At 38.7% G+C, this 12,802-nt stretch overlaps 1 protein-coding gene across 1 annotated transcript in view; it reads right to left on the bottom strand.

Moving 5' to 3' along the window:
- The window catches only part of Acbd3 (acyl-CoA binding domain containing 3), a gene marked incomplete in the record, with an annotated part of 43,980 nt that overhangs the window by 20,857 nt on the left and 10,321 nt on the right, over nucleotides 1-12,802 (bottom strand). The window contains 2 exon segments of the mRNA XM_013504481.1: nucleotides 1,320-1,460; nucleotides 2,420-2,561. Of these exon segments, the coding sequence (XP_013359935.1) occupies nucleotides 1,320-1,460; nucleotides 2,420-2,561 (283 nt within the window).

Consider the following 12,802-nt stretch of genomic DNA (forward strand, 5'->3'; position numbering starts at 1 on the left):
TTCTAGGCATAGCCTTTATCCAGCTCTTGCCCATCCCCAAAAACCTCTTTCTAAAGAAGAAAGATCACATCACACTAGGAATGGAAGTCCTATGGTGTTTAGCATGACGTGGACAGTGCTCTCCCATAAGACATCAACTCCACCTCCACCCTGAGAAGCAGCTGGGCTACTCTGTGCTGCCTGTGAATGATTAACAACAATTAGTGCCATGGGCAAGGCTCAAAATACAGCGACACCCTGCCTCACAACAGTGCAGGGTAAGAAGTTCTACAAGCCGATCTCAGGTTACAGGGTCAGTCTTGTCTTAAAAGCCTTAAAAGAGTTCTTTACGGCAGAAGCATACTTTTAAAGGGAAAAATGTAGTTTTACACGTTAAGATGAACAGTAACTTCGGACAATGCTTAATTAAGAGAAATATTTGAATTATTACTAAAATAACTTAGAAGGTTATATATACTATGCATGTCCAAACACATTATAGCCATACTTCACAGCTCCAAAAGTACTACACAAGGACCATCACATGTAAGTCAAAAACCATATTCCGCTCCTCTAAGAATAAAATTTTTTCCTCTGGATTTAAAGAGAAGTGACTTTGAGTAGATATTTTCTGAAAATATAATTAAGGTATTTCATCGTTTCTACCTTCTTTCTCACTCTCAGGCTATTTTTTAACCTATTATTTTCAATCCAGAGTAAGATAGGAAAATAGAAAATCAACTGTTTCTAAAGTAGAACATAATCTAAGGGAAAACTATTTTTACTGTGTGATTTTAATCACCTAGAATTTTAAAAATCCAGTTATAAAATTATAACCACCACATAAAAAAGGTGTTAACTATAATTTTAATTCACAACTACAATAGGGAATCCCTGAACAGCATTCAGCAGCCCCTGCTCCATACCCTAAAAATAATTAAATTAAGAAGGCACTGGGAGGAAAAGCCAACTTGTGTCCATACGGCAGTACCATGAAGCACGAGTGAAAACTGGAGCAGGAATACTCCGGAAGCACAAGGCAGACAGCACCAGGAGCACGTGAGACCAGCAGACAGGAGGAAGAGGCTGGGATGTAACAGAGCCCATGCAGAAACCGTTCTGACAAGAGGAGGACACACTGCAGCAATGGAAGGGAGGTTTCTTTTAAAGGGACAGTAAGAAAGCAGCAGCTCCTCTTCCCTTCAGCCCTGTAATATAAACACCAGCTCACCTCCGGATGTCTGAACAGCTGCCACGAGAAGTGAGGAGTAAAGGGAAGACTCGAGCTAGACAGATACCCCGCATAAGTAGCAAAAGTACTCCTTGCCCTCAAACATCACCTTTTTTTCTCTTGCTCTTCCTTCTCTATTTTGTGGGATGCAACATACGTTGAAAAGAGATGGCAACATCTATTTAAGAGCTTGACAAACTGCACCATGGCATCCTCTTTAGACGTACTTCCCAGGGCTGCCCATTCCTTCCTGTAAGGAACAATAAGAAAAGTTATCTCTTCTTAACAGAGTGAGAACCTGATTTAATTTAACCTAAATACAAATAATTCTCAATTATAACCCAAAGTGAAGAATGACTCTACTATAAGCAAAAGGCTCACAATTTCAGGTTTTGTTTTGTTTCATTCCCCGGAGACAGGGTTTCTCTATGTAGTTCAACCTGGTCTTAAACTCACTATGCAGCCCAGGCTGGCCCTGAACTTGTGGCAATCCTCCTGCCTCAGCCTCCTAAGTACAGAGAGTATAGGTGTACACCGCCATGCCCAGCTCAAGTTCCAGCAGACATAGACTGACTTACTAAGTTAAGAGTATGTCACACACAACCCAAAATTTAACTGCACTGTTGATAATTCCCACATGGCCAAAAGGTACTAATATTCTGTTTTCCTTACATCAGATTTTATCTTTAACTGAACAAAATATTCAATATATTCTTTTCAGGCACAACTCTCTGTGTTTTAATAAGAGAATCTATTACTACATATTTGAAATGGTTGTCTTTAATATTTTTTATCAAGAATCAAATGAAACTATTTGTCCTATGTTCATGACCAGATGGGTACATAAATAGCCCCACAATATTTAGCTAAAGGTATCTCCAAGCCAAAGCCAGATAAACCTATGAAGACTCCAGAACCCGGAACAAATGTTTCAATTCTCAGAGCCAGCCAGGCATGGTGGTACACACCTGTAACCCCAAGCACTGGGGAGGCTGGGGCAGGAGCTGAGGCAGGACCATCACCACGAGACCACTCTGGCCTACACAGTAAGTTCAAGGCCAGCCTGGCCTACAGAGCAAGATCCTGTCTCAAAAAAAAAAAAACAAAAAAAAAATTCCCATTTTTATTTTAAGCTAAAGAACCAGCCATCTACATTGTGCCCTTTCTCAACAGTGATCTCTTTGTTTGCTACACAACAAAACATGTTACCTTCTGTCATTCCCCAGCACATCAAAGAATCCAACCTCAGGACAAGTGTCTGGATTATATGGGCCCATAAGAATCTGCTTATGCAGTGCCACAAGCTTCAACTTTTCTTCGTAAGTTGGATGAAAGGCTTTGCCATCTTTTTCTATAAAAGGAAGAAATATAAAAAAAAAAAAAAATTAGCACTGCAAAATACATAATTTCCAGCATTCTACACTGAAACTTTGGTAGAAAGGATGTCACAAACTGCCTGTAAAGGCAGGAACACTATTATAGTGAGACTGTATTTTCTTTTTTTCTTTTCCCCCCCTTTTTGAGACATGTAGGTCAGGCTGGCCTCAAACTCACAGCAGTCCTCCTGCCTCAGCCTCCCCAAGGGCTGAGATTTTAGGCGTGCACCACCTTGCACAGAAATCCTTTATACAATGAAGTCTTTTTTTTTCGTTTAAACTGAGCCAAAAATTACCAACACTTATGTTAAGGTACGACACCATAGAGAAGCCAGGCATGATGGTGCTTGCCTGTAAACTCAGCACTCTGGGAGGCTGAGGCCAGAAGATCACAAGTTTGAGTACAGTCTAAGCAATTGAGCGATTTAGAGCTTGTGTCTCAAAAGAAAAAAAGAAATCCATCTATCAGCTTGCAGCAGTTAGGCACACATAACACAAGTGTACCACTTGATACCTTTTACACATACGGCAAACATGTACAACAATCACTTTTTTTTTTTTATATATTTGAGCTGTGCATGGTAGTATATGCCTGTAATCCCAGCATTCAAGAAGCTGAGGCAAGAGGACTGCTATGATGAGTTCAAGGCTGGCCTGAGCTACGCAGTAAACTCCAGGCTAGTCTGGGCTACACAGCGAGATTCTGTCTCAAAAAAACAAAACAACAAAGCAGAAATAATTTTATATCTGTCACTTCTTTCTTTTTTTTTTTTTTGAGACAGGGTCTCACTATGCAGTTCAGGCTTGCTTTGAGCTCACTTTGTAGTCCAGGCTGGTCTCAAACTTGCAACGATCCTCCTGCCTCAGCCGCCCGAGGGATGGAGTTAACAGGCGTACGCCATCATATCTGGCTATTATATTAGTCACTTCTAACACGAGCATGTATATAACCTTATATACATGAAAGGCTGTCTTCAAAACATATCCATTTTACTGTGGTGGTGGGGGCTTGGAATCAGATGAGAGCGGGTACATACTTCTCCCTTTGTATCTCATCTCAGACACTTCCTACCTGTAAGGTTAACTTCTCAGTTTGTTCATCAATAAAGTCAGGCTTACACTGGTGCTTCACAGATAACAGGATATTATTATTAGTAAGAACTATCAGCTCCTTTGCCTTCCTTATTACATTTTACTCTAGCAAGTTTCCACACAAAAAATAAAGTCAGTCTGACCTATAAAGACTTAACCACCACCAACACTCAAAAACTTTATGAAACTGGGTACTGGCAAAATGGGAAATCTTCAAAAAATACTTCTTTGATAATGGCAGCATTGATTATTATTATAATTAACTCCAATAAGAGCAGGCTACTGCCCGGTACAGTGGCACACACCTGTAATCCCAACATTCTGGGAGGCTGAGGCAGGATTGCAAATCAAAGCCCAGCCTAGGCAATTTCGTGAAACCCCGTCTCAAATTAAAAAAAAAAAACAAAAAAAACAGGCTGACAATGTAGCTCAATACAGAGGCTCTGGGTTCAATCCCCACTAGGAGGCACATGCTACCAAAATTTTTAAGTGATAAAAATGATGTCTACTGTATAGAAGTTTCATCCATATACATAAGCAGTGACCAAAATAAAATCATAGAATGAATGAATTTAAGAGACAGGAAAATCAGAGATGAAAAACAATACAAAAGGTGTCAAAAGGATTTACCCCTCTCTATTCAAGGAAGGAGCAATTAAAACCCTCAGACACCAAAGCCCCTCTCCTCTTCATCAGATCAGAAACAGGTAACATCTACAGGTGGTAAAGGCCAGGTATTCCTGTACTTCCAGGAGGAGCACCGTGAACTCAAATCCAGTCTAACCTATGCAGTAAGACCCTGTCTCAAATGAAGAGTTGGTAAGAAAGAGATAAATACCTACTTCTCATTTACTAATATTGAAAGTATAAACTGTTACAACTACTTCCCTACATAATTTGACAATGTATTTCAAAAGTATATGATCCAGGAAAAGGGCACATTTTTGGACCCCACTTGGAGGAGCCACTGAAAAAGTCATACCATCACAGTTCAGAAGGAATAAAGTAATTCAGAAAATGCCTCCTCTTTATACTGATATACAAGACTACATACAAGACTACATCAATCTAACCGTCTACAGCAAATCTGTAGAAAGTATTGACCATATTAAGCAAGCGCTTGTTATACATGTAGGCATAATTTGCGGAGAAGGACATTCTTTAGTTAGAGAAAGCACTGAGGACACACAATGATTTGTGTATTGTTTGTTAGGGTTTCTTAAGACAGGGGTTTCACTATACAGCCCAGGCTGGCCTTGAATTTACAATCCTCCTGGCTCTGCCTCCTCAGTGCTGGGATTACACGTGGAGGACATTCTTTACTCTTTCAGTGTATTGCCTCAGGCCTGATCAAGTCATGTGATTGTTTTGGAGGAAGTCTAGCAAAAGCATTAGTGGAAAGGAAAAGACTGCAGAACCTGTGTCCTTGTGGAAAGCCGCAAGGTCAACACTAAATGCTTTGCTGAGACATGCCCAAAGGAATGATAACATGATGGCTAACTAAGTCAAGTCTCATTCCTATGATAATTGAGTTGTACTGTCTTTGCTAAAAAAAAAAAAAAAAAAAAAGTTTGATATACACCCATCTGCCCAGCTGCTTCTTTTGTTCTTTCTCAATAAAAGGTTACTGAGAATGGTAATCGAGGCTGCAGTCCAAGAGGCTGTAGCCCCCTGATCCCAGAATTTTGTCTCGTTTTTGTTTTTCTCTTGCTTTTATTTTCATCCACAGGTACCTCGTTCTTGGGACCTGACACTCCTGGACAGAAACAGAATACAGAACAACATTAACTGTAAAGCAGGCGGTGTGTGACCACGTGGAAGAGATCAAGGCCTCCCATTCCAATGAAGCACACAAGGGTCAGTTACAAAATAAAATTCCTGCAGTAAATAGAAAACAAAGAGAAATTCTCACAGAATGCAGAAGAAAAAGCCTGTCTTGGTTACTTTTCTCTCATTGCTGAGACAAAATACCCAACGTCCAAATGAAGGAAGGAAAGGTTTATTTAGCTTACAGTTTGTGGAGGTTTCAGTCCATACTTGGCTGGCTCCGAGGCAGAAGATAGCAAAGCAACAAGAGCAAAGCGGGGAATGGCAGCCAAACAGCAACCAGCCAGAGCAAAAGGCAGGAATGGAGGCAAGCAGCTTTTTTTTCCCTGCCTTACTTTGTAAACAGGCTACCCCCACCTAAGGGGCATGTAGCTCTCACATAATCTCCATGCCCTCCTCTCCCACAGGCTCAGGATGTATACAAAGTAAGTATCCTGGCTTCCTGCTAAGTCACTTAGCCAAACCTCTAGACTCCCCAAGTTGACACAATGTTTCAACCATAACAAAGCCAAAGAAATTAAAATGGGAAAAGAGAAACAGAGAGATGTAGAAGGCCTGTGCAAGAGACACCAGCTATGTATAATAGGAATACATGAAATGGAGGACAAAGCAAATGAAGCTAAAACAGTAATGCCGGGCGTTGTGGTGCACACCTGTAATCCCAGCACTCGGATGGCTCAGGCAGGAGGATCGCTGAGAGTGCGAAGCCAGCTTGGGTTATGAGTGAGTTCAAGGCCAGCCTGAATTGCATAGTGAAACCCCTTCTCAAAAAGAAATTTAAAAATCTAAAAAATAAGATTTAAGGAGAAGAAAGAAACAACTAGACATATCCTCGTGACTTTCTAAATCTCACGGATAAGGAAAAAAATTCTGCAAGTATCTAGACAGAGAAAGCAGGTGACCTATAAAAGGGCAAAAGTCAGCCTCACCTCAGATTTTTCTCTTAAAATTCTAAATGCCAGAACATCTACAGAGTTTTAAGGGAAAATAATTTTGAATCAAGAAGATACCCTGACATGTTGGTACTATATCTGTATATGAAGGCAACTAGAAAACATTCTGACACCAAGGGGTTAAGAGACTATATCAACCAAAAACCTTCTCTGAAAAGTTTGCTGAGTGATTTACTGCCACCAACAGAAGAGAGGTAGTTGTATGGAAGATCTAATGGTTAAGAATATGAAGTCTAGGCCGGGTGTGGCGGTGCACACCTGTAATCCCAGCACTTGGGAGGCTGAGGCAGGAGGATTGCTGCAAGATCAGGCCAGCCTAGGCTACAAAGTGAGTTCAAGGCCAGCCTGAACTACATAGCAAGACCCCATCTCAAAAAAACAAAACAAAACAAAAATTCTGAAACTGTTACCTATAAGATAATAAACCTAAACCTGGATCTAAAATTTTCAGTTCATAGAATTTTAAACTGTCAAAGTACATACCAAATATTCAATGTTAATAAGTACAGTACTGTTTTATTATTCTTCCCATGTAATATTATATAGATGGATGTTGTTAAGCCAAGTGTATTTTAAATAAAAGTGCTTGTCACTTGTCTAGTACAGAAAAGACATTCCAAATGCGTATCTGACAAAACTGGAAAATAGTAGTTTTAATTCCTTTTTAAAAAAACTGCCAGGCCTGGTGGTGCACACCTGTAATCCCAGCACTCGGGAGGCTGAGGCAGGAGGATCGTTGTGAGTTTGAGGCCAGCCTGGGCTACAAAGTGAGCTCAAGCTCAGCCTGAACTGCATAGCGAGACCCTGTTTCAAAAAGGCACACACAAAAAATAAACAAACAAATAAAATAAAAAAACTAACAAGTTCATAATGTTAATACTAATAATGTAAGAAGAAAATTTCCAAAGCACTAGTTGAAGAGGGCTACATATGTTTGAAATAATGACTGGGAAAACCAGTAATTACTGCCTAAGATGGTAGTTTGTATAAGTTAATCTGTTGTTAAATTGTGGACAAAAACAGCATTCCAAGTTTTTGGAATAGAAAACAAGTGAAAACCCAAGAAAAAGTAGCAAAAGAAAATTACCAAGGAGTGCTAAAATCTGCATAAAAGAGATAAGCTATATTCACAAACTGGTTAAATTCCCAATTAATAAGACCAAAGTTAGTAAAAAAATAAAACTTGATTTGAGATACTCATCTTTCTATAAAACAACGGATAAGGAGTTTAAAGATAATAGAAACTCTTAGGTCATAGAAGAGGAGAGTAACATTTTTATTAGGTGAAATAAGGATGTTACAAGAAATTTCACATTTAAGAGATTATGTGGTATTCATATGTAAGACTTTTGTTCAGTATCTTGATCTGGAGCATAGTTTTACTGTTTGTATATATATGTATCTTTTAAAACATTCAAAATTAGTGGTTTTATGTATTTAAAATTCATTGAGTAGTTCTTGAATTAAAGTGAAAATATTAGCAAACAAAAAAAAGTGTAGGATCCAGTAATTCTAATTCTCTTTACATACCCTTGACAAGCACACCCAAATATACAGCAGGAAGATACAAGGACATTCACTATAGCACTATTTTCTTGCTTCTGGAGACAAAAGGCCACGCAAAAGCAAACACTGAAATAATGTGGTCTATTCAAACTGTGGTGTAAATGAAGCAATTACAATTGTTAAGTGAAAAGAATTAAGCACCAGAAAACCACATATAATCAGAGAACACAAATATATTTCATCAATTCAATTCCAAGTAGCCCCCTACACACATACACACACCCACACAAACTTACTTTAAGATCAATAAAGTGAGACTAGGTTTTATAATCTATTTATTTTACAGTTATAACGTAAGGTTTTTCTCTCTTTTTTGTTTAATGGTGCTAGATATCGCTCAGGTCCGTGTGCATGCTAGGCAAACACTCTGTTTGATCTATACCTCAAAACAGTTTACTTTAATGGCATGTAAAATAAAAGAATCAATGAAATGCAGCATGTTAAATATATGTGATCCTAAATGCAAACAATAAATAAATAAATAAATAAATAAAATCCAGGATTCAGACTAAACAGATAAGAATGAAAAGGTGGGAGGAGACAAAAATTGGAAGTGGTCACAGTCAAAGAGAATTTAAGCCTTACTTGTAATATTTAATCTTGCAAAAGGAAATGTATGGAAAGACAAAGTATGAAGAGTCACTGCCTCTGGAGAAGCAACTGACAAAACTAGAGGGTGGGGACGAGAGAAGAGTTTTCTATTTAAAAATACCTGAAAAGTTTTTCTCAACAATAACAAACTCACACGGTACTTGGAAAAAGTACTCTTAGAATGACAAACCATGGCCCTAACTTGAGGTAATAAACACCAGAACTCAGTAACCCGTGGGTCTTGCACTGTCTGTCACTGAGCAAACATACCACCGGGCTGTGAAGCACTGAAAGCAGAACTCAAGAGTGGATCACACAGCCCTACCTCCTCACGGACATTCTGACTGCAAACCTAACTCTGGAGGGCTGCTTCAGTCAATGAAGCCTTTCTATACTCATTCATGAACTCAATATTTACTGAGCTCCTATACACAGATCACTATGGTAGACAGCAGTAGAAATTCCCTGCCCTCGTGGAATTTATAAAATACTGAGCTGAGTTAAAGATCTAATTTAGTAAATGTGTCTGGGTGCACATTTAAGGCATATACATAATATATAATATAGCAAACGGAGCCGGGGATGTAGCTCAGTGGCATAAGCACTTGCCTGGCAAGCCTGAGGTCAGGAATTCAATTCTCGGTACCAAAAATAAAGAAGTTAACATAGCAAACAAATTATAGCAAAATTATATTGAGATAAAGATTTTTTTTAAAGTTAAGATTATAGTTTACTTCTCACCTAGAAAAAAAATAAAGGTAATGAAACAGATGTTTATTCCAACTCCTTAGGTTAAGTCAATTCAGTTAAATTCCAACACAGTACACAGTAAAAATAAAGTGGTTTAGAGTTTACAAAACAAAGTACACCTTTATCTTATCTTTGGGGGAAAAAAAGCCCACAAGCCTAAAACAACAGCTCTTTATTTCATTCTCTTTTCAGTGAAATCTCTCTAAAACACAACCCTGAGAACATACCTGTTCATTATTACATTATTTGAATTTTTAAAAAATCTATTCAATATTTAAATAATGGTAATATACTAAACAGATTACAGCTATTAAGCTACAAGTCCTTTTATAAAGCAAATTATAAGGTATTTCAGAGACCATATTTATGACACATATAAAGTAAGTAGAATGAAAACTATATACTATTTTGACAACTACGTAAAAATGCTTGCAATGTGACCAGAGACCCAAAGAGAATATAGGAAAATACAATTTTAGGAATTTGGGTGAGTGGATACACTTCCTTTGAAGAAAAAAAAAAAAAAAAACCACATTAAGATTTTTCTTACAAAATTATCTAGCTACAACTCTGTATTTGAAAATAATATTGGATCACCAAAATATGTCATGCAATGGTGACTACTATTTGCACTTATACAACCAAAATCCACTTTTGTCCAGTTTTAAAAATGTCCACACCACGCTTTACCACCCACTTTAATTTTGGACATATTAATCATCAAGTTTGCTTATGCTAATTGTGTTACAGGTAATTATTATGAAAACATAACACGAAACAAGGTCCTTCCCACTTCTATCAGATGACAACTTGAAAAACAGCTCCAAGCTCAAGTTTTACTCATTTTAGTGTTCAGTCTCCCAGTGAACACAGTTTTCATCGAGACTGAGGCACAGGACTACTGCAGTGCAGTGAGTTGTGGCACAGGGCGAGTAACAAGGAAACGACTGTACTCATCATTTAGCCAGGCAACAGTCTAAGTCTGGGCACTAGAAAGTGAGTTCCATGATTTGCGGGTGTTATTTTTCTGTAAGCCTGTGGTGGACTGACAACTAACTGGTGGTCAATTTGTAACCCCCAGCTGAACTGAGTAAGTATGGTACTGGGTGTGGGAGGCCCACCTGAGCATTGCTGCCAGCAGCCTAAGAGGTAGAACTGGAGAGGAAAAAGTTTAGAGGCTGTTGGGAGCTCGTAGAAACTGTAGAGAAGCTGTTGTGTGCTATGAGAAACTATACCGAGCTGGTAGAAGCTGTAGGGAGCTGCTGGTTTTCCTGGTCAGAAGCCTATCATGCTGGCTTTCCTGATGAACTTGACTGTTCTCTTAATCAAAGAAGCTTGGGACCTTACTGTCTTTGAGAATGGCTTTGATTCACTTTGGGGGAGCTCTGGTCCTCACTTTGAGCATCACTTCCCGGCTCCAGAGGTGAAGATGGTACACTGCTCAGTCTCCTGGAAAAGCTTGTCACATTAGCTTTCCTGATGGGAACTCAGCTGTCTTCACCATCAGAGGAGCTCAGGACTTCATTATCACTGAGGATGGCTGTGGTAGTTCTCAGGAGAGCTCTGGTTCTTACTTTGAGCATCACTCCCTGGCTCTAGTGCAGATCCCATAGCCTGCTAGCACAGATCCTTCATTCTGCTGGCACAAACTTTCTAGCTTCCACCACTGACCTATCGGCCTTTCCAGTGCAAATCTATGAAACACAACTGCATGAGACGTTGTCATGGGCTCTAGGTCTTCAGCAGGACTCATGCAGGACATTACTGTGGGATCCAGGCCCTCAGCAGGATTCTTTGTTCTCTAATGTGGGGACAGATGTCCTGCACTCTTAGTATATGATTCTTTGCGTGACTATTATAAATAATCTTATTATTAAATGTCCTGTATTATATTGTTTCCCCTTACATAACTCCAAACTATAACAATGGCCTTTTTTATACCTGACAGATCTAAGACTATATTACAAAAAAAATTTTTTAAAAGTATAGTTAAGGGGCCAGGGATTTAGCTCAGCAGCACAGCGCCTGCCTGGCAAGCACAAGGTTGTGAGTTCGATTCCCGGTACTGGGAAAAAACCAAAAAAATAAAATAAAATAAAAGTAGAGTTAAAAAGAACACAGCTGGGCATGGTGATACACACCTGTAATCCCAGTACTCTTGGAGGCTGAGGCAGAAGGATTCCAAGTTTGAGCCCAGCCTGGGCAACTCAGTGGTTTAGTGAGACCCTGAATCAAAAAAAAAAAAAGTAAAAAAGCTCTGGGCACATAGCAAAGGCCCTAGGTTCAATCCACAGTAACACATAGCTTTGCGCAGTGGCAGTATCATAGCCAATGAGGTTTATCCAAAGCGCGATTATTGCTCATTGAAAACTTTTCCCAATCCATAGTAACACACACACACACACACAAAATTTTAAAAGGAAAAAATATTAAAAGGTCTAGAGATGTAGCTCGGTGCAAAGCCCTGAGTTCATGTCTCAGTAACACACACAAAAGTAAATAAACAGAAAAATAAATAAATAAAAAGGGCTGGAAATGCAGCTCAGTACTTATCTGTGTAATACCCGTATGTCCCCAGGTTCAATCTCCAATACCACAAAAAAAGAATAGAAATTGACTTTATGTATCAGTTTCTGAGAGAATGAGCCAAACAGGACCAGGACATCCACCCTTACAAACTACACTGACATTTTCACTGAATCTTTTAGCCACTTATTAGTTTCAAGGGTTGCTCTGTAACCCTTCCTTTAAACCCTATCACTGAATGTACTGTTCTAGTTGGTAACCAAACTTATTCCCAAAAAAGAAAAATCAAGGAAAACATGATAATGGTTAACACTAATAAATATTTGGAAACACTGGATGATTAATATTAACTTTTTTCATTTTTTTAATCTCCCAAATTTCTCTCTATTAGCATATGTACTCCTCATCACATACTTTTTTCAGCCCACTTTTAAAGTCAAAATGAAATTTGGTAAGCCCCCCTATTGTTATGTTATCCTTCTTTTACTCTTTAAAATTTAAAAAAAAAAAAAAAGTCAGAAATGAAGCTCAGGGAAAGAGTATATGCTTAGCATGCAAGAGGCCCTGGGTTCATCACTAGGACTTAAAAAAAAAAAAAAAAGCCATTTACTTCAGCCTTTGCAACAAAGTTAACATAGCAATTTTCTCCCAAGGAACATAAAAAACCCAGAAGGCTATGCTGAAACCAGCCACCTAGTATGGCACTTTCCATACTGTTGTAGTGTTGACTCTCTAAACTTCAGTGAAAACTCCTCCCAACCTAAATTGCTAGCCAAAGTATTAGTATTACTAAAACCAAAGTTGCTCATTTCTGACTTTTCAGAGTGCTCTATTTCATACATGACATGGTTTTGATTAGTTTTTTTAAAGTCCTTCTAAAGTTTTTTGTCCCATAGGCATTGAAAAGAATT

This window comes from Chinchilla lanigera, unplaced genomic scaffold, assembly GCF_000276665.1.
Source record: "Chinchilla lanigera isolate Chin_1 unplaced genomic scaffold, ChiLan1.0 scaffold00088, whole genome shotgun sequence".
NCBI lineage: Eukaryota > Metazoa > Chordata > Mammalia > Rodentia > Chinchillidae > Chinchilla > Chinchilla lanigera.